Genomic DNA, 20,692 nt, shown 5'->3' with positions numbered 1-20,692 from the left:
CGGCTTCGAACTCGCGTCCCCCCGCTTTGCGCCGCTGCGCCCCCGGGCAAATACATGCGCTCCCGCCGCTCCGGCCAGGCCAGGCTGCCTCTCCGCCGAGGTGTCCCGTCCTTGGGGCGCGCGCTCCCCACGCTCCTCGAGGGCTGCAGCCCCCCGATCGCCTCTGCCCCTCTCCCTTTCCCCTTTCCCTCTCTCTGCTAGTGATCAGTAAAATACAATTACCCAATTACCTCCCATCATCTTAGCAGCGATTGGTCAATTGCATTAACGCTTCAAGTCTGGGAAGCGGGGACTGGAACGGCTCAGGTGTGGCGCGGCTGCCACCTGGAGGCCGGAGCGGGAAGGGCGGCGTGGTGGAGCAGCCCCCACCCTGGGAGGTTAGCGTTAGGTAAAGAAATTCTGGCTGTGTGGGAGAAGTTGTCAATTTTTTTTTTTTTCCCCAAAAAGCCTGCCAGTTTTTCATCCGGAAAGCTAGGAGTTTTGAGCTACCAAGAGGGAAAACAGTGAAATCAAATCACCACTAGGCTTCAAAATTATCCCCAAGCACAAAAAGCTGTTGCTTTCAGATTGCCGGCGAAGAGACTTTCCCAAGCGCAGCAGGCTGGTCCCAAGGTGAGGATTAACACCGCACTGTTCCTTAGAGCCGGCGCCTCAGAAAGACTCCGGAGTAGCGCCTAAACCACCGGGGCGGGAGCCTGTGGTCGAGCAGGATAATCTCGCTAGAAGGAAGCAACTGTAAAGGCGAGATAGGCGCCTTCAGCCCAGGCAGCGTTGCAGTAAATTGGCCTGTTCGGTTTGTACAAGACATCCAGGACAGCTTGACAACTCAATTCCAGCATCCCTCGCTCCTCGATGTAAGCTTTTCCATCGACTCGTGTTAGGGGAGCAGCGCTAGGTACATTTCAACTTCACTAGGTCTCCTAAAACGCGGGGGCCAGGGCCACAGACAGTGATGTTAATACTGTATTTCTATTCCTTTGTTTCTGCACTGTATCATGGTCACAAGGCCTTTTCTGTGGGTTATGGTTATTCATGTTGTGTCATCCAGGTACTGGAAATGGATTAAGTTAGCAACGATGACTGAACCAAGAATAAAATGATATCTAAGGGAGGAAGTGGGTAAAGAAACATTTTTCTATTGCACCTTTCCTAAGTAAAGATCTCTGTGCTGGGTTTGTTTAACTTTTGAGAGATCAGAATTATGTACTTGGTTTAAGATAATTTTAAACAAATTTGAATAAACCAGAACGAGAGTTAGTACTAACGGACATCAGCGGCATATCCAAATTCACAACAAACTTTTTTTCCTTTCTTTTCTGTTACCATTATAGTACAATACATACTCCCTTACTTAGCCTTGTAAAATTAACATTTTAAAATCTCTTTGGGCAGGGGCAGGGGATGTGCTTTAATGTAGATTTTAGATGTCAATCCATTTGAGGAGAAAGATCTTTCTTGCACTTAAATTATAATTTCCCCATCTTTTAAATGAATGCTGTATTGTCTGATTCAAAACACCATGAGGCAGTAGATTATAACTTAAATTTGTCTTTTCAGTTATAGTTTACCAACTAGTAAGCCATTTAATTTAAAATACATTCATTAACTGTTTTAAATGGCTTCCAGGGGTCTGTCCACTGGTTCTTAAACACACCTTAAATGAGTGTATGTGTGACAATGAGTCTATCTAGGTGTGTTCTTAAACACATCTGAAATTAGCCACCTAAAATGAAAATTTTCTTTTCAGGAAATTTGACATTAGGAGGGCCGATTTATTTTTCCCAAACTGATTATTAGCAACCTACTAGACATCTTTAACACCTTTCAGGATGAATGAATCTATCAAACAAAAGAGCAGTAAAAGATCTGTGCTAGTTAGCCAAAAAGAAAGTGAAAGATTTACTAATTCTATTTACCTTCACACTTAGCAGCTACAATATCTCTTCCCACATCTGCTACATGTTCATACTCTAAGATATTAAATTGGTCATTTGATGTTCATTTTTGGATTCAGATTTAACCAGTAACTACTGAGAATCTGTATGTATGTTCTTTAGCTAGACTTCTCATATTCCTCACTCTATGAAATACTTATTTATGCTCCTAATATAATTTGAATGTGGGGGAAGGGAAGTGTAAAGCCACATGGTATATCATTGCCGTATCTTGAACCTAGAATAGCTTACTTCCATTATTTACAGTTTTCCTTTGATTTCAAGGATATGGTAACATGGGCGACACCTCTAAAACCATCCTGAGCATGTGGGGTGTAATCGTTAGCACTGATTCCCAGAGGTGAACGTGTAACCCTGTTGGACAATGGCATTACCACATTTGTCCCTAATGGATATTACTAAAAGAGAATCGATATAAGCATTAAACAAGCTGATGCATGCAAATTTAATTGTTAATAAGAATGTAAATGTAGATAATTATGTAGTAGAGGTTGCTAGGTACCTTCAAAAACAATAGGGCATTTTTCATGTAAAAGTCTTATTACAATTTCTTTTAGAAGAAATAATTATTTGATAGGTAACTGGTCACATCTTTGCACTCTCAGTCTGCCTAGAGGCCAAAATTATGTGATGGGACAAAAGGTTGCTGGGTTGAGATGACTCTGGAGAGGTGATCACACAGTGCTAGCACAGCCAGGGTCATACAGAGCTCTACGTTGGTTCTCCTCTGAATTTTAGACATTTAAGCAGTGAATTAAAATTATACTATTTCACTGTATGACTAGATGGTGTAATCTTTAGCAAACAGCAGGGGACAGCATCTTGTAATCAGAAATACACAATAGTAAATAGAATGAATTCACTAACCTTGCTTAAACATCAGGAAAATATAGATGCAAGCATTGTGCTTATTAATGGGATTTAATCGGCTTTAGGTTACTGTACCAAAGCATAATACATTGTTAATGTTTGAATCTTTGTTCCTTGTTATAAATCCTGGGAATAAATGTTCTTTTTATTCCTAATATTACGCAGGGACCAGAATATCCTGTGGAATAATCATGTCAAGCTTGCCTTTAGTGTCACACACAATGACACAAATTAAGTTCATTCAATTAAAACTTGTTTGGAAATGACTTTGGTATTAAAATACCAAATGCATTGGGAGTTTACAATATGTGTGGTGCTAAACAATATTCCACAGATGTTGTATTTCAATACCAGAAGATATCCTAAAAGCTATCAGTGCCTTATTCTTTGATAATATAGATGTGGATTGCAAGTTCCAAGTAAATTTGTAAACGTCTGTTTTAATTTTAACCAACATACTTCATGGTGCTGCCCCTCTGCTCAGCCGTCCTCCCAGTCTGCATTTCTTTTCTGTGCTGTCATGCTTCAAAAAAACTGTACTAATAACTAACATCTAATGGGAGCTTACAAATGCCAAGCATGATTCTAAGTATGTTGTAATTTCAGTTCAGGCTGTCTTCCCAACGGTCTTATGGAGGAGTAGATACCATTGCAATTCTCTTTGGGGAATGTGGGAGTTGAGGAAGAACACTCACCTAAGAAGTGAAAAACACAAGATTTCAACTCAGATTATCTGGGTCCAGAAATTGTGATCGTTAAAACATACTTACATTGGATAGTAAAATTATCTCATGTATTTCTTTCCCGCTGAACCATGATTGGCTTTAAATGATAATTTTTAAAATTTCTAATATTTAACACATTGCCAAGAGGACCACTGGCAGAGATTTTGACATTAGGGAATGGAAGAACCTATATCTGTCTTTGCCTATACCATTCTTTTTAACTATGGTATACAGTAGGCTACAAAGATAAGATACAACAATCATTCAAATTGAAAAATGAAGAGAAAATTCTACCAAAAACATGATTTCATCAGAGTATACATTAGTACAACTTCTGAATGAGTTAGCAATTTATGCATAATAAACTATTACATATTCAGTAGCTGGAAATAGCAATACTTGGTTTTTTCTCATGAGTGTGAAGGCCAGTTAGAGATGAGTTAACAGCTTTTCTGATCTTGGTGGTGTTCATTATTTGCTGATCTAGAATTGTCTTGGCAGAAGTCACTGAGAAATTCAACTCCACTATCTCAGCCCTCACCAGTTGGCCCTAGTATATTTCTGGGCAATGGCAGAAGTTCAAGTGTTCTGCAGAATAAGCAGAGGACAAGTATCTTTTTCTCTCAAGCATTACACTGTAGTGTGAATTAATCTCTTGTTAAAGCAAATCACTTGGTTGAGCTCACTGTAAAGACATGAGGAAGGTCACCCAACCTTAAGTGGGAGGCCTCTGGTGAAAGTGATAAACCAAAAGAGTGAAGAAGTAGAGTCATCACTGTAATCAGTTACAACTTCCATCTCTCATAGATAACAAATTTCCTTAGCAGTTACTGGGATGTACTAGAAAGAAAATTTTCCATGTTAGGGACCCTTCAGTCATTTATTCCAATAATGCACAAAAATCACCAATGATATAGCAGGTTTTACAGAGGGCACCACTGACTTCTTGGTCATCCCTACTTTTCTGATGAGATTTGTTGACACTGCTTGAGCTTACACGGTTAATCACAGAGACCTCTCTTAGATTCCTGTCCACACAAGACTAGCATTTCTTCTTACTTAATCTACTCCTTTAATACCCGTCAGCTTGGGAAAGTAAAAGCAGACAAGAAATTCTAAATGAAGAAATGGTAGGGGAAAACTCCTTTCCCTATGCAAAGACAAGGAACCCCCAAACTGGGAAAACTATTTGCAAATACATTTAAAAGGAGATTGACCCTCTAAATATACAAATAGTTTTTAGAAATAGCAAAGATGAATGAGGAAAATACAACACTAGTCAGTTTGAAGAATAATTGTCTATTTAACATTTATCAGTAACAATATTGCATAGCCCAGAGCCAGACTCTTGGGTCTCTTAGTAGATTTTGATTGACTGGGTGAATGAAATGTCTACTGGGTGGGACAAAAAATGTGTAGTGAGTCAAGTCATGGTGATATAATATGAAGAAAATGTGATGATCTTGGAGGGAGGAAGCAGAGAAAGCAGGAAACATGAAACTTTCCCAAGTAGGTAACCTGTGTGAACATACAATTGATGGATACAGAATTGTCCACCTTTCACCTAGAGGACAGAGAACACGATGCTTTATTAAATTACAGTACTGTACGATCAGCGCAGTTAAAGCTCAACTCTCCTACATGCTCAGCTAAGGAGATGACCAATCATTAGATGTTATGGAGAGATCCAAAGCATCCAGACTTTGCAAGTAGGTTTCAAATATTTTTAAGAAGATATCAATCACAGAGGAGACATGCAAAGAACAGACATTGAGGACACAAAGATTCTTTATCAGACTAAACTAGCAATATGACAAACTCTAGGAATGACTTAAAATAAGAAAAATGATAGGAACAGCTGCTGGCAGTTTGGCAACCATTTCTGAATTGATTGAAACCCCATTATTTTAATAATCTGTTTAAACCATGACCCAAAGCTTGTAAAATGCAATTTCTTTTGTCAAACCTCTCTCAGGGAACTGGTGTACATGCACAGATAGTAGATGGTGGTATTTTTGTACCTTCTAAATTAGGAAGCTTTACATAGGGAAGAAAATTGCCTGTAAAGGTATCTTTAAAACTCCACCAGGAATTAGTAGACGGTGTGAATCCAGTTGTGTAATTTGAGAAGACAGCTGCGTTTTATCCCGCTAAATCAGCACTTGACACTAAACAACTTCTTTAGAATGTTACTTTATTTCAGCTTCAGCCATGCAGTGCAGATTCAAGATATGATCACCTGGTTTCCCCCATCGAACTACTATTGTTGTTTCCTGAAAACAAAGTGCAGAGACTACAAAATTCAGCTCTCCTCACACTGAAAATTCATTAGCACATCTGTGATTTCAGGCTTTCAGCTGATTTAGTAGCACGATTCAAATAATGTAAAATGATACGCATTTCTCATCGTCCAGGTTGTTAGCAAGCATAACTGTTTTGATAGAGGAAAATGAGAGGAGAGGAGATGCTGCGGGTTTTTGAAAAAAAAAAAATAGCATGTTTCTTCTACACTGAAAACAAACACATCCTTATGTTGATGAACTATATCTCTCCAATAAATAAGTGTAGAGTACATAGAGAAACACGGATTTTCAATATGGGAATAAAGGTGGGATGGGAATTCCTTGACTCAGGACATAGATCTTTTCCATATATTTACAACTATGTTTTTCTTAGGATTAATGAGAGAGAAAATAATTATCTCTGTAGCAGGCATGGACAAGCCGGTGTGTTGCTGATTGCGAACTCACCGCACAGACTAAATGCCGGATGGCTGTTAAGTGATTGAGTGTTTGACATTTCATTCTGTTCTTCCGTTGACAATCTCCCTGGGAAGGCTTTTTAACGAATGTTGTCGAACTTTTACAGAAGTTCACATTGTGATTGGGATAACAATTATGACCCCTCTGAAATTCAATGTCTTAGTGAAGTTAATTCTTATAAATGATGTCACTTTTTGGTGCTCTGTTTCTCACTGATTTTAGGCGCTACACAAAAAACCCACAGGGATTTCTCCATTCTACTTATCCCCGACTTTCTATCTTTTATGTGCTCCGTTAGAAAATGGAAAAATTATGACTTGGAATAAATGTGCTTTGAAGAGACCCACATTCTTTTTCCAAGGCTTTTCCTTTGTATTCAGTTTTATAAGTCTAAAGCTTCAACTTTAGGCATGTTGTTTCTCCAGGAAATGGATACTGAATAAGCAGATTGCACACGGGAGCTAGCAATTTAATTCATTAGAATCCAGTGTGTTTATGTATTAAACAAGTGTTTATCGAGCACCAGTTTCACAGGTTTCTGTGTATGTTATTAGTGCGTACAATAATTAGTACCTTTTCACTGTCTCCCAGAGATGGCTATACTTTACAAAGGATAATGCACGCACAGTGAGGGGCGTGATATGCTTGATCCGGAACACCATTGGATTCAATCAAAGGTGGCAAATTTGGGAATTTAGAGGCCTGAGTTTGACAAACGTTCGATGTTTGTGCATTAAGAGAAATGCAAGTACTGTAAGGCTGAAACTTAAGGGAAATATGTGGCAGAAGGAGACAAAATGCCAAAATATAAACCTGTGGAGAGCTGTCTGATCAATGGGCTTTCTTTTCTTTCTTGCCTTTTCCATTTCGAAGGTGTTTGGATGAGAGGTAAAGGCACACCACTGCGGCATATTAAGTTAAAGGATGACATAACAAATTTGGGGTTTACAGGAGGTATCGCAGGGGTGGTATGCAGATGGATCGGAAAAGAAGGACTGGACGAAAGAGAGAAGTTGGGAACTGACTGGCACTTATGAAGACCTAAACTAAGACAGCAGTTTTGGAGGTAGAGAGAACATGGGTATGGGAAATGTCTTCTGTGGGAATCTACAAAATTTTATTAGTTTGCTTTAGTGCTAGTCGTTCATATACATGAATGTCTTATTTGGAGGAGACAGAAAATTTCCTTTTGATATGATGGGGTGTTTTCTACCAGTGTCACTCACTGAACATACAGTGGGCTGGCTGGCAAGGTGACAGTGTATTTGCCATTTTAGTGTCTCACACACAGGCTGCTGGTTGTGCCTAGCTCCTTGTAGCAACTTTTTATTTTATTTTATTTTTAAGATGAGTCAGTCTTTTTATTTTTATTTATATATTTATATTCTCCACCTAACTTCCTTTCTTTATTTTTAAATTTTTTTGTCTTTTTATTTTAAAGATAAATGAATGAAAACACATTAGTAGACACACAGACAATTTTAAATTAAATCTACAGTTCACAAGTACTGTTGCTGATTAAATAGCCTATGGCCTTCTATAAAAAAATAAAAGAGGTAAGTTCAAAGTAAAATAAAGAATTGGATTATTAACTAGGAAAATTTGGAGTGAAAAATCTTCATTTAGAGGTTAATTTTTTTGCAATTCTTTTACAGTTATGACACTGAGGTTTTTAAATTTGGTTTGATCTGATTTCAAAATATAAATACCTAGCAAACTGCAAAGCTGGCAATAATTATTGGGACTTTATTTATTTATTCATTTATTCATTGTGGAATGGGGGATTGATGGCAGGTCTTTCATGAGGAGCCTCATGCCCAGCCCTTGTTTATACTTAATTGTTTATTTTTTTAATTTTTGAGACAGGGTCTTGCTAAGTCACTCAGGGTAGGCTCAGATTTGTGATCCTCCTGCATCAGAGTCCCAGAGTTCTGGGATCATAGTGTACACTACTGTACTTGGCACTATTGATTCACTAAAATGACATAAAAATTGTCAGACTCTGAGACCTGTTCAACTGCTTATCTATGAGAATCCTCTGAACTCAGATTTTACATTTTTATCAGAAAATTTCTTCTTGAAGAAATGCTGTCTTGTAGATCAGCAGACTGCAGTGACACATTATTTAACCTTTTGTAAAACAAATCAGTTGTTTCTAAATACAGAACATTTTCCCAGTTTCCAAGCACAGTACAAAAAAAACAAAAACAAATTCTAAAGCGAAATTGATGACATCTTACAAACACTTACGATTATAGTTTGTAACTGGATGTCCCCCAAACCCTTGTGCACTTTTAGATGGGGCTTGCTACCTGAATCTAGAGTTTGTGATTGATTTGCAGTTTAATGCTAGGGTTAAGGGTGCTGGGCTTAAGGGTGTGAGTGCTACTCCTACTCTAGGGCAGGTAACCTACTGTTGTGGTTGATACATTGTGTCACGTTGGGGTTTCCAGAGGTTTGGCTAAGTGCCTCAGCAGGGAGCCAGGGTGCTTACTTTGTATACATCCTGAGCCTGTGCAAAAGGAAGGCATGCAGAGGGTGTGGGTGTAGAGGATACCCCCTCCTCCCAGGGTGGGCAGGCTGCATAAAAAAAAGGAATTGAGAAAAGACTGGCTGCTGGCTTTTCAGAGGAGCTCCAATCTTCAGCCTGGTCATCTCCTGGCTTCTGATGCAGACTGTTTGGCTTCTGCCTGGGACTCTTCGGCCTTCTTTCTGGTGTAGGTTCTCTGGCCTTCATTCTAGATTCTTCAGCATTCCGTCACAGACCCATCAGCCTCCTGATACAGTCTTGCATGGACACTGCAATGAGCTCCAGGCCTGGGGCTGGGCTCTTCAATCTCCAGTGTGCAGACACCCTCTGCGCACTTCCTCATCCAACTCTGTGGCTGACCATTGTAAGCAAAACTTGCAATTTCTTGTACATTTGTATATCTTGTGTTATATCTGTTTCTCTAGTTAACCTTGACTGATACACCAACATACAATATAAGGGACAGAAAGAGGCTTGTTTTCTCTGCTGTCTCTCTCGTTGCTTTTACTGTCTTCCACCACCATTAAATGTTGCTCCTCTGCCATGTGCCACTTTGCCTTGGAGCCCGCCCATTGTGGACTGAAACCTCTACAAACTGTGAGCTAAATAAACATTTCTCTCTTTAACTTTGAGTTTTGGGTATTTTGTTCCAGCAAGGAGAGAAAGGTAAGTAAGACACTCACTCAAATATACCTTTCACAGTAGGATACAGCATTGGAAAAATGTTAAGAACTAAACTACTATCATCACTCAGCAAAGTCAACCACTTCAGAAGGCCCTCCACACAGGTCTTTCACCCTATGTCAAGATATAACTTCAGGATCCTGAGAGATCCTCTTCCTCCTGCAGTTCTGACTGTTTTCCTTAAGGTGCTGCTGAGAAGCAATGCAATTAAACTAAGCTTACAGTCTTAGAAGAAGGCCTCTAAATGCCTGTGCAGTCAAATGCCACAGGATTTCAAATAGAAATGACATGAATTAATTTCCCAAGAAGAACAAAAAGAAAAGTCAAGAAGAACAGCAGCTCCTTGTAACACAATATGCAGATGAAAGGCACCCACTGATTGATTGAAGTGTCAAAAACATACCTTTCAGATAAAGGAAGGCACTGAAAGACGCTGGGGGTTCTTGTGCTCTGCCTTATTCATCTGAAATATTAACTGATGAATTCAAGGTAAAATTAGTTTTTCTTGGAATCTTCAGCTTCTTATCGCTTGCAAAAACTACTCTTTGGAACAATAGTGCCTTGTGAAAGACCAGACCCATCCAAAGGCCTCTCATCATATCAGGAATAAAACTATAATTGAATTTGGTATGTCAAGGCATAAAATTTCCTTTAGCTGGCTTCCATCGCCTATCAGTATTTCTTCAAGCCCTTCCCACATCACATGCTTCTTCTGGTCTCTCCAGAAGGGCCAGTCAGGAGGGCCTCTTTCTATGCTTTGCCAGGCCCCCTTGCTCTGCGTAGCATATTCATAGACACTGGTATCCATCTTTTGGATTCCTGAAAGGTACCAATTCTTCCAGTCAACTAAATTTTTCCTTTAATATCTATTGACATCACTGTGTTTTAATGTTCTGTAGTGCCCTTATTTGATGTTTTGTTTATAGAATGGTTCCCCTGCCTCTGCTGAATGCATTATCCCCTGGAAGCCTGGATTGGACCTTCCCTTTCCTGTTCCTGACCATATCCTCTCTTCCTGGAATGGTACCCAGCACAGAGCAGGTGTTGAATATGATTTTTCAAAGAATGACTGAAATGTTAAAAGTTAGATTTGGAATCCAGTTGTGTGTTTGGATGTAGGCCTAAGTATGGATCTGAGAATGAAACATGTTGCTCCTCAGCAATTATCTGGTCACCCTTAATGAGGAATTAATTGAATGTTGACTACTTGTCTAGACTTACTTAGATTCTGCCAAAAACAGAAATAAAACAGAAAAGAAGAATGTACGTTCCTAGCTTAGATCATACCTGTGTAATTTTGGGTGAAAGTTTGGAGCCCAAATCCATCACCAGGTTAGCTGTTAGTTTAGCTTCTTACCTTGGGTAAGTTACTTCACCTCTTTAAGCTGCAAATAGATCATCTGTAATCAGTTGCATCTGTCCCACAGACTTTTGAGGTTTAAAATAAGATAATGCAGTTAGCATAGCTGCTTGCCTCTGAGAGTACTCATTTATTAGAGGTAACTACTGTGATAATGTTATACAAGATGTCAGGTACTGTGTATTCCCTTGCATGTATTGGTGCTTGACTAGCCAGCTCATTGTGAGTTTTCCCTTAATAATATAATGAAAGGTTTAACGAGAACAGAACATGCCTTGTGTTCTTTGGATAACTGTCTTGCATGTCTCTGCCGATCTTAGTTAGAATGTCTGATTAGAGGTTAAAATTATATTCCTCTAAATAACTACACAGCAAGCTGAACGTTAAAGCTGTTTCTTGGAAGTATATTCAGGAAAATGTCATTTGCCTCATTTTTCCTGTAAAGATTTACTTATTGTATCTTTAGAAAGTCAGCTCTTTACCTTTCCTGAGAGTTGCAGGCTGTCTTACTGTGTGATGTGACCTTGAGCTAATAGCTTTCCATTTCTGTGTCTTGGTTTGCCTGCTTTATTTTTATTTTTTTTTTTCATTTTAAAAATAAAAGGAGGAAAACATGAACAGACAGACAACCTTTAACAAAATAGCAAGAGAACAGTACAGACAATACAGAGTTACAAGCAAAGTGGTAGGAAATTAACAATGCTTGTTGTATTACATACTGATATCTTCAAAGTGGTTTGCCTGTTTTAAAGAAGCATAGTCACTCCTGATGCCGCAGCTGCTCACTTTCCGGTAGCTAGGTGAAAATGACTTTCTCTTGTTCAAAAGCAGGTTCTCCTTTGAAATGCCCCAATACACACCTACATGCTCATCCACCAGGTTCTCTATCCATTCTCTGCTTCTCCCGCCGCAAATCATTTCACAGTTTACATACAGCTGGAAGCACCAGCCACCACACAAAGCAGCGAGGTACACTTATTAAGTGTTTACTGTTTGTCGGGTACTGTGCTAAGCACTGTGCACACACTGTCATTTAATTACAGTTCCAAGGATTGCTGTGCCCACATTCAGAGACTAAGTAACGACTTCATTATATTCACATGCATGATACTTTTCTTTTTTCTTTTTTCTTTTTTTTTTTTTTTTCCCTCCGGTACCGGGAACCGAACTCACGACCTTGCGCTTGCCAGGCAGGTGCTTTTGCTGCTTAGCTAAATCCCCAGCCCCCATGATACTTCTCTAACATTGCCCTTGCCTTGCACTGCTACTTATTCCTCAAGGATCTGCATGCGATAGGCGATCTTAAGAAAACTCCATCTCCTTGTACATGAAATAAGGAAAATACTAGTACAACTTCATAACCTCATATGGATATATAGGTTTCCTTTCTCGTGGGGAGGGTTGTACTTGAACCCATGACCTTCAGAATGTTAAGCAAAAAGCTCTATCATTAGGTTATATCTTGATATAGCTCAGTGGTACAAGTGCCTGCCTGACAAGCACAAAGTCCAGAGTTCCTGGTACCAGAAACAAACCAAAGAACTAAGCTGTGCCCTTAACCTTATAGGATTTCCTACCTTTGGCACATTTAGCATTTGAGGTGAGATGCTGTGTTTATCTGGGGAGGATGTCCCATGCACGTTGTAGGTTTAACAGTCTCTTAGTCCCTCCCCACTTCCTCACCCCTGCTTTGCAATGGAAATATCAGTAGATGTTCCCATTAATCCCCTCTTCCCAAACTTCTAGCTTATTGGGGTGAAAAAAGAAGATACTTTTGGGCACTGGGCATGATATGTCCCTTCCTTTCTAAGCTCCTTGGAGCAAATGATGCACTCCCTGTTGCTGATCCTCGAGTGAGGGCATGGGTCCCAATGCTAATTCTAGGGTTTCTTCCTCCTTCTCTGTGTGTTTTCATCATTGCCTCATTCTACCATTCCACTTCTGCCTTGCAAACTTCTACCTGTCCTCCAGAGTTCTTTCCCATAAGAAGTTTCCCCTAAACTCTTTCCAAATGCATTCTATCTTTCCCACTGAATACTTTAAGATGCATCATCTTTCAACTGCGATCATGAGCTTTACATCCTACGATACTGTAGTTGTTACTTGGGTCAAGTTGCTTGTGTAACGTTCGCTTCTCACCTCTTGGAACAGAGCTTGTTCGGAGGTTCTAGCAGGGGAGCGCAGCATCTCCTATACCCTTGACCGAGGAACTGTCCTTCTCCATCGGGGGTGGTCGTCCTTTTCAACCAAGAGCGCAGTTTCGGGAGGGACTCACATGGAGTGCTGAGGGAGGAAGGGGACACCCGCCTAACCAGCCAGATCAGCCGAATCAACCCTGGCGATCAATGGGGTGGCAGATGTCACAGTCAGATCGCCCCCACATCCTCTTGGAATAGAAAACTCCATGAGAATGAGATTCTTTGCCCTCTGACTTTTTAACCACCATAAAGGGCAAGAGAACAGTTTCAGGCTTTTATTACTTGCTCATTAAACCTTTGCTAAATTGAATTTATGATACAAAAGAAATAAATGACTTCTTATAAGACAATGGCAATCAGTGCTAAAGGAATTGAAAAAGAATTAGAGAACAAAAATTAAAACTGTAGAAGGATACTTCTACAGAAATAGTCAGGTAACTGACCTAATAGAAGTTTACTGTGTGAACTGTTCACTTAACTGACTTGGTTTACTATTTCTCTTTGCATAGGTAGGAACAGCTGAGAAAGAATTAGAGTTGTCATTTGAATACTATTTAGTGATTTTCCTACTGATGGAATTCTTTTTCTTTTCTTAGAAACACAATTTATCAAAGGAGGCATAAATAAACTTATATTACTACTTTTATTAATCAAGAAGAAGGGCCAAGGAAGAAAGTACGTATGAAAAATATTTTCCCGTTTCTCCCTGTAGTATTGCAGGAAAAAAAAAAATCAACTTTAACCCCTCACACACTTGTTTGCTCTGGTAGGTGAGATGCCCTGTTGTTCAAGAGTTTGAAGTTTAAATTAGTTTTACACAGCCACTATTACATGACATGGTTGGGATGAAATAGAATAAACAAAATCAACAGCATTAAAACTTAATAGTGCTGTTACTCTGTCAGGTTGACTAATCATCTTACCCAACAATGTTCATATGCCAATCCCAGGAATTTGTGGATATATCACTTCACATGGCCAAAAACCTTGCCATTATGAATTGATCAATGGATCTGAGAAGAGGAGAAATTCCTGGATTATATGGTATGACCCACATCGTCACAAGTCTCCTTACAACAGCACAGCAAAGAGAAAATACCTTGGCTCATCAGTCAGCCTAATTGCTTATGAAGGGGCAAATCATTCAATGCAGAACATTCAAAGACCGTCATAACCCTTGATTCCTGAGGCGTCCAAGTTGGTAGAATATAAGCCTGCAGTTGTGTCGGGACTATTTTTCCACCAAAAATGAAATCTGCTGGAAAAACCCAGCTTTGAGAAGAGTAAAGCTATGAGAGTAGGAGTGGGAGATTCTATGAGTGCATTCAGCATCTATAGTTATTCTAACAGCCGTTCTGCATCTGTATATCACCATGCCAGAAGCTCTCCTGTTCTGAAATACTTTGTTTATATGAACCAATTAAATGTTTGCATAAGTTTACCCATATATGTTATATATTGAAATTATATATGATATATTGATAAGCTAAGTGATTGGATTTATTCATACAGAACAGAAAAGTCACAATACATGTGTGAAACTGTTTAGCATAGAGTATATAAGAAGTATATAAAAAACAGTATTTCTTCACTCAGAAATAGAAGTGCCTGTAGTACAAAAATCAGAGAAAGAAAGCCAGCTCTCATGCTTTAGTCATCTCTTCCCAAAAGCCCAGATTCAGACTGATTTTAGTTGAGTACATGGTAAGATATATGGGTCTAGATCCAGTCTTCTGCATGTGGATATCCAATTTTCCCAGCACATTTTTCAAGGGGCTACCATTTCTTTAGTGCATATTTGCAGCCCCTTTGTCAAGAGCTGTATGACCCTGGAGTTGTTTCTGCTTCCTCTATTCCATTCCAGTGATCCACGTGGCTTTATTTTTTGTGCCAATACCATGCTGTTTTAATCACTGTGGCTTTATAAAATAACTTCAAGTCTGGAATTGTGATGCAGCCTGTTTTGCTTCTGTTACCTGGGACCCTCCTAAAAGCCAATCAGATGTCATCATTGTACTCTTATGGAACTTCCTTGCCTTGAGAATTTTGAGCCAAAATAAACTTCCTTCCTTTACATGAAAACAAAATTTCATATACTAATGTTAGACAAGGAGTTAGATATTAGCAGGTCTGGAGATAGGATCTAGCCATGGATAAAATCCAGACAAGATCATGATCTGAAGCTTTCACCCAAAAGAATGTAACCTCTGAATGGGCTGGTAAGGTTCAGGGCCCTGCCTGAGTCCAGAACTGGGTGAGGTCTTGGAAAAAGCCCTGTTGCTGAACAGGAACATCCCACTGAAAAGTGTACTTAGGAAGCTTTTTATTTTTGAAGTTAAACAAAGCACCCCATTTAGCCTTGTAACAAAACAATGAATTTGGAGGAAGTAAATGGTATGCCCTGAGGTGCATTCAATCATATAAATATTGCCTGAGCCTTTATTTAGAGAAACAGGGTCTTGTTGTGCAGTTCAGGATGCTCTCTAACTCCTGGCAATCCTCCTGCCTCAGCCTCCCAAGTGGTGGGATTACATGTGTGCACCACCACACCTGGCTTTTGCCCCTTTTCTTTTGCTTTGTACTTTTGCTTTGCACTTTAGCTTTAAAACAAACTTTGCCTGTACTCTGAATTACTGTCCACGTGTCTTTTCTGAATTTTTTTTGCCTGAACACAAGAAATGAGAAAGAGTCACTGGATCCTGTGCCATCAGAACCTGGCTTTTCCATAATATGATCACTGTGAGGGCTAGAATTTCAGCTTAGGAATTTGAGGGATCACTAGCATTTGCACCACAGCAGTACATTAATATAGGAACTAAGGTGCATGGGAGGGTGAGTTCTGAGCATGGTAACTCCTTCCTTGTGCCCAGGGCTAGAGAAAGCTAGAATGAAGTTGTGAATAGCGTGACAATCAGCAAATAGTTCATCAAATAGTTCTGAAGTTAAGACTCCCTGAGTTCATAATCTTAATGCTGTCATTTATCAGCCGTGTTGAATATACAGTTTCTACATTTGTAGAATCCCTTTCCCTATTTTCATTCTTGTTGCTGTTATACTGGGAGAGAGGTAGGGAGAAGGGGATTTTTTAAAAAATAAGCTGTGTTAGGTACAGGTACCCACTTGAACTGAAAGTGAACTTTGTTTGGCGGGGATATAGCTCAGGGATGCAGCACCTGCCTGGCATGCACAAGTTCCTGAATTCGATTCTCAGTACCAAAAAAAGAAGAAAAAAAAGTGAACTTCAGGTCTTGTAAATATGCACTACTTAAAAAAAGGTAAAAAGAATTACACTTTCTTCTTCAGTTTCCTCATACATACATACAATAGAAGTAAAAATAGTGCCAACCTCCAAGTGTTTTAAAATGTAAGCAAAATTAACCAACGTGTAAACTTATTGCATGCAATTATGCCAAACACAAATTGACACAGCTACTATAAAATTTTTTGGTTTCTCTAGTTATTATTAATGCTTTTATCAGCTTGACTGAGATAAAATTCATATACCATGCAATCATTCACTTACATGTCAATTCAACTTTAAGCATATTCACAGATATATAATCATCACCACAGTCTAATTTGAGAATAGTTTTTTCACCCCTAGAAGAAATCCTATGCCCATCAATGGTCATCCCACAATCTCTCACTCTGTTCTCAGCATCTACTAATCTACTTTCTATTTTTATAGATTTGCTCATTCTATATTCAAATTTAAGTAGATCTATATTCATATCCTATTCATATTCAGCATTTCATATAAATGGAATCATACCATATGTAGTCTTTTGTGTCTGACTTCTTTCACTCAGCATAATGTTTCCAAGGTTCATCTGTGTCAGAGCTTGTACCAGTTCTTCAGTTTTTTATTGCAAATAATATTGTATCCTATGAATAGATCACATTTTACCTGGAGTTACTGATGGAACAATGTGGGGTAACATGGAGGGAGGAAGACAGACCAGGGATAAAATATTATTGGTGCCCAGATGCCGAAGAATAGTAGGGAGATCAGTTTGACTAGAGACAGAGAAGATTATTTCAGAATGGAAGCTGGGACTGTTGTAAGAGCGTGCAAGAGGCTCATATGCTAAAGCTGATCCTTCTTGGAGTGAGAGGCCGGGATTCATTCTCTACATGACCAGCTTAATGTAGAACAAAGACCTGCCTTCCTGCAAGTCTAGCTAGCTTGGGGAAGTCATTCAACTCCTTGAAATGTTGGTTTCCTTCAGTCACCCTCCACCTCCCCAATCACCCTCTGCAGCCCTATTAGTACCCCATTAAAGTCCACCGTGAGGACTATAGCTTAATGTATTTTATAAACAGGAAGATATTTTTAACACTACAGCAATGATCCAGTAATACAATGTGCTAGAGTCATTTTAAAATGCTTTCTCCTGACAGATAAATGCTTTAGGGAATTCCTGAATTTCTTAGCAATTGAAGGGTAAAAACCAAGACGCTCTCAAGTAGATATCAGGCTTACATGAAAATAGGTCCTAACAGGCTCATGCTTTTCTAGAAGAAGGCTATCTTATTCATCTATGTACCTACCACACTTCTTCAACAAACCTGCTTTGTTGGTACAAAAACTGACAATTATAGTATATTGTACTGGTCAGTGTACGTACAGTTTGCATGCTGTATTCTTTAACCCTGTTTACTAGAGACACAAAATGATGTGTTACTGATAATAACCTAGTTCATACTGAATGCACATAAACTCTGTGGCAGACAGGCTGCTAAGCTTCTCACATGAATTAAATCACAACTTTCTCTCATTTGTAAGGAATACAAGGGCATGAGAAGCAAGACAGTTCTTCAAGTTTAACAAGTAACTCACTAAGCTGGGACTTTAAGCGACTTTGATTTAAAGTCAAAGCCTTCAAGGAGGATTTTAGGTTTGCTTACATTTATTTGCACTCAGTGTAATAGTTACATAACGATTCAAATTCAAAGACTCCAGGTCCTGAAGAAGGATGGGGTTGGGGCTGAATCACTTGTTTTGTTTGGATTCCATTTGAAAATACTTTGAATAACCTAGGCATTAATTCTTCATTTGACATTCCACTGAACAGATCACCTGAGCTGGTTCTTAACTCAGGTTTAAATATGCCAAGGACACTTCAGATTCTTTATGTCATTATTTTGCAAAAATAGGAAATGTCTCTTATCTTCTGGGCTACCATATTTTACCCTGTCATTTTTTAAAAAAAACTTTTCAAAACTCAACTCATCCATAAAATCTTCTGTGATTGAGGCGGAAGCCACCCAGACATTCTGTTAATATCTCCAGTGTGATTGATATTTCTCTCCTGCCATGTAGCAAGATAGCATATGCGTATATGTGGGCAAGCATATATATCTTTATGTTAATGTGCATCTGTTCCTCTCATTGCTAACATGTACTCTTAAGATATTAAGCTCCTGGGATCTGCTCTTGTTTCCTTCTGTAGAAGAAACATTTATTTACCTGGGTAACCCCAGTGCCAAGCTTGTGGCTTGACATACGTGTTCTGTAAATATTTATTGAACTAGTGAGTGAATGACTGCTTACCCATGACAATGACAACTTTGACAGGAAGTCTCTCCTCACATATGGAGAAAATAAGATCACATACACATATAACTGCAAATAGCTTGACTTCTTGGGAATTTTATTTTTAAGCAGTCTCAGCTGAAATGTGCTGTGGAATAGGTAAGTCTTTGCAGAGAATTTTCATTTCACCTCTGTTTTCCAAATGGTTGCCACTTAAATTCATTGTATGTGAGGTGTGATTTTTTTTTTTTTCCTTCAGGTATGATGTGATACTTCTGTATGTCTTTCCTGCTTAAAGCTATCATATTGGTTTATGTCTTCTTATTTATCACGGCCTTATTTCTCAGGTTGCTTCAAAAAAAGAGAATGTTTTTTTTTTCCCGGTACCGGGAATTGAACTCAAGATGTTGCGCTTGCCAGGCAGGTGCTGTGCTGCAGAGCTAAATCCCCAGCCCACAAAAGAAGGAATTGAAGATGAAGAATGAGGTCTTAACTCTTCAACCTGCCTTCTTGTTAGATGAAGTTTTTCATTTTAAAACATTGAAGTTCCAGGACACTCTCTCGGTCACATCTGGTATTAGTGTTTTCAAACTAATATTGTCACGTAATGAATAAAAGTGACCAGAAATATATAATTACAATATGTTCCGCTCAATATGGAAGAAAAGAGGCCCAAATACTTAAAGAAGATTTGAGTCACACTGAGTAGATTGTAATCTCACTTCTCTACTGTTCCTGATCAAATGATCTTGACTGTATAGCTCATTTAGCTTTAGTCTCCCTCAGTGTCTTCATCCTTAAAATGAAGGTTACAGGGGTGCCTTGGTTTCACAAGAGAATTCATGTCAATGGGCTTCGTGGTAGTTGCATGCATAGAAAGTCCTTCCTTTTTGAACAGTACTGCCATTATTTATTTAATGGTGATTAGACTGGAACCAGTGGACTTCTCCATGAACAGACATTCAAAACCTCTTAAAAGAGGGATTCCTAAACTTACACAGCTCCAACACAGATGTATACAAAAATGCTAAAGGAAATTAGTGTTTTCAGACAGTCTGGTTTGGTTGGGTTGCTCCCTTCTTAACCTTAGAACAAGACATTCTTTCTTCACTCCAGGGATGCTAACTATTCCACTGATGTGATATGGTTATGTTCGGAATTTTCCAGATGATGGTATAGTGTCAATAATCTGGATGCAAAGGGAACAGTGTTAATTTAAAGGGCACTTAGTTGAGTGTCTATTTGTTTCCAGATATTCAATGAGAGTTAGTGAAGGCCTCCTGCCTGCCAAGCGATGCATTGCCACTTTGTTCTGTCCCTTGCACTTTACAAGCTTGCAGAATGGTAAGGGCATTATTTCAGCAGCTCTGTTGCTCATTAGCTCCTTTCCTTGACGTTCAAATATCTAGCACTTGGCTGAAAAAAGACACATAGATTAGCTTTTCCCTTCTCCATCCTTAAAGTCTCTTTTCAGTTCCTCATTTTGGACATTACCTGTCTTTTAGTCTAATCCGTTTTATAACTGACATGATGGGTTTATTTTTATTCCCTGCCCCCCATGTCTTTTACCAATTTCTAGCAGGTAGAGGCTTTTTCAATTCTACACCTTACAACTACAGGCAAGATTTGTTATTACTGTCATAAACTTGCTCTTAGGAATCATGGGTCAGCCCATTCCCAAGAAAATATAACAAGTTCACAGCACTCATTTCTTCCAAGGCATCAGGATTGCAAAGAGGTGGTGGTGGTGGTGTGTGTGTGTGTGTGTGTGTGTGTGCAGAAGAAGATTTCATATTTTACTGTTTGAAAACCTTTTCATTAGCTTGTAATTTGTTTACTCATTTCATGCACCTACATGTCTATTTATTTATTGCTTAAAAAAGAAAATGTAAAAGAAAGCTGAATATAATTACTTTTATACAAATACAATTACTTACATACAAATATCTAAGATGCAAACACAATTACTTAGATACAAGTATCTAAGTAATTATATTCAGCTTTCTCTTACATTTTCCATTTTTAAGCAATAAATAGACATGTAGGTATGAAAAATAAGTAAACAAATTACA

The 20,692-nt window shown here is 38.9% G+C and overlaps 2 protein-coding genes across 2 annotated transcripts in view; both read right to left on the bottom strand.

Moving 5' to 3' along the window:
- The window catches only part of Lrrc4c (leucine rich repeat containing 4C), a 1,216,524-nt gene that overhangs the window by 165,485 nt on the left and 1,030,347 nt on the right, over nucleotides 1-20,692 (bottom strand). The window lies entirely within an intron of this gene.
- The window catches only part of LOC106148442 (brain acid soluble protein 1-like), a 128,596-nt gene that overhangs the window by 1,031 nt on the left and 106,873 nt on the right, over nucleotides 1-20,692 (bottom strand). Inside the window, exon 2 of the mRNA XM_013513830.1 lies at nucleotides 12-197. Within this exon, the coding sequence (XP_013369284.1) occupies nucleotides 12-197 (186 nt within the window). The remainder of the gene's footprint in view (nucleotides 1-11; nucleotides 198-20,692) is intronic.

Source organism: Chinchilla lanigera, unplaced genomic scaffold, assembly GCF_000276665.1.
Source record: "Chinchilla lanigera isolate Chin_1 unplaced genomic scaffold, ChiLan1.0 scaffold00021, whole genome shotgun sequence".
Classification (NCBI taxonomy): Eukaryota; Metazoa; Chordata; class Mammalia; order Rodentia; family Chinchillidae; genus Chinchilla; species Chinchilla lanigera.
This window is presented reverse-complemented; position numbering and strand designations above follow the sequence as displayed.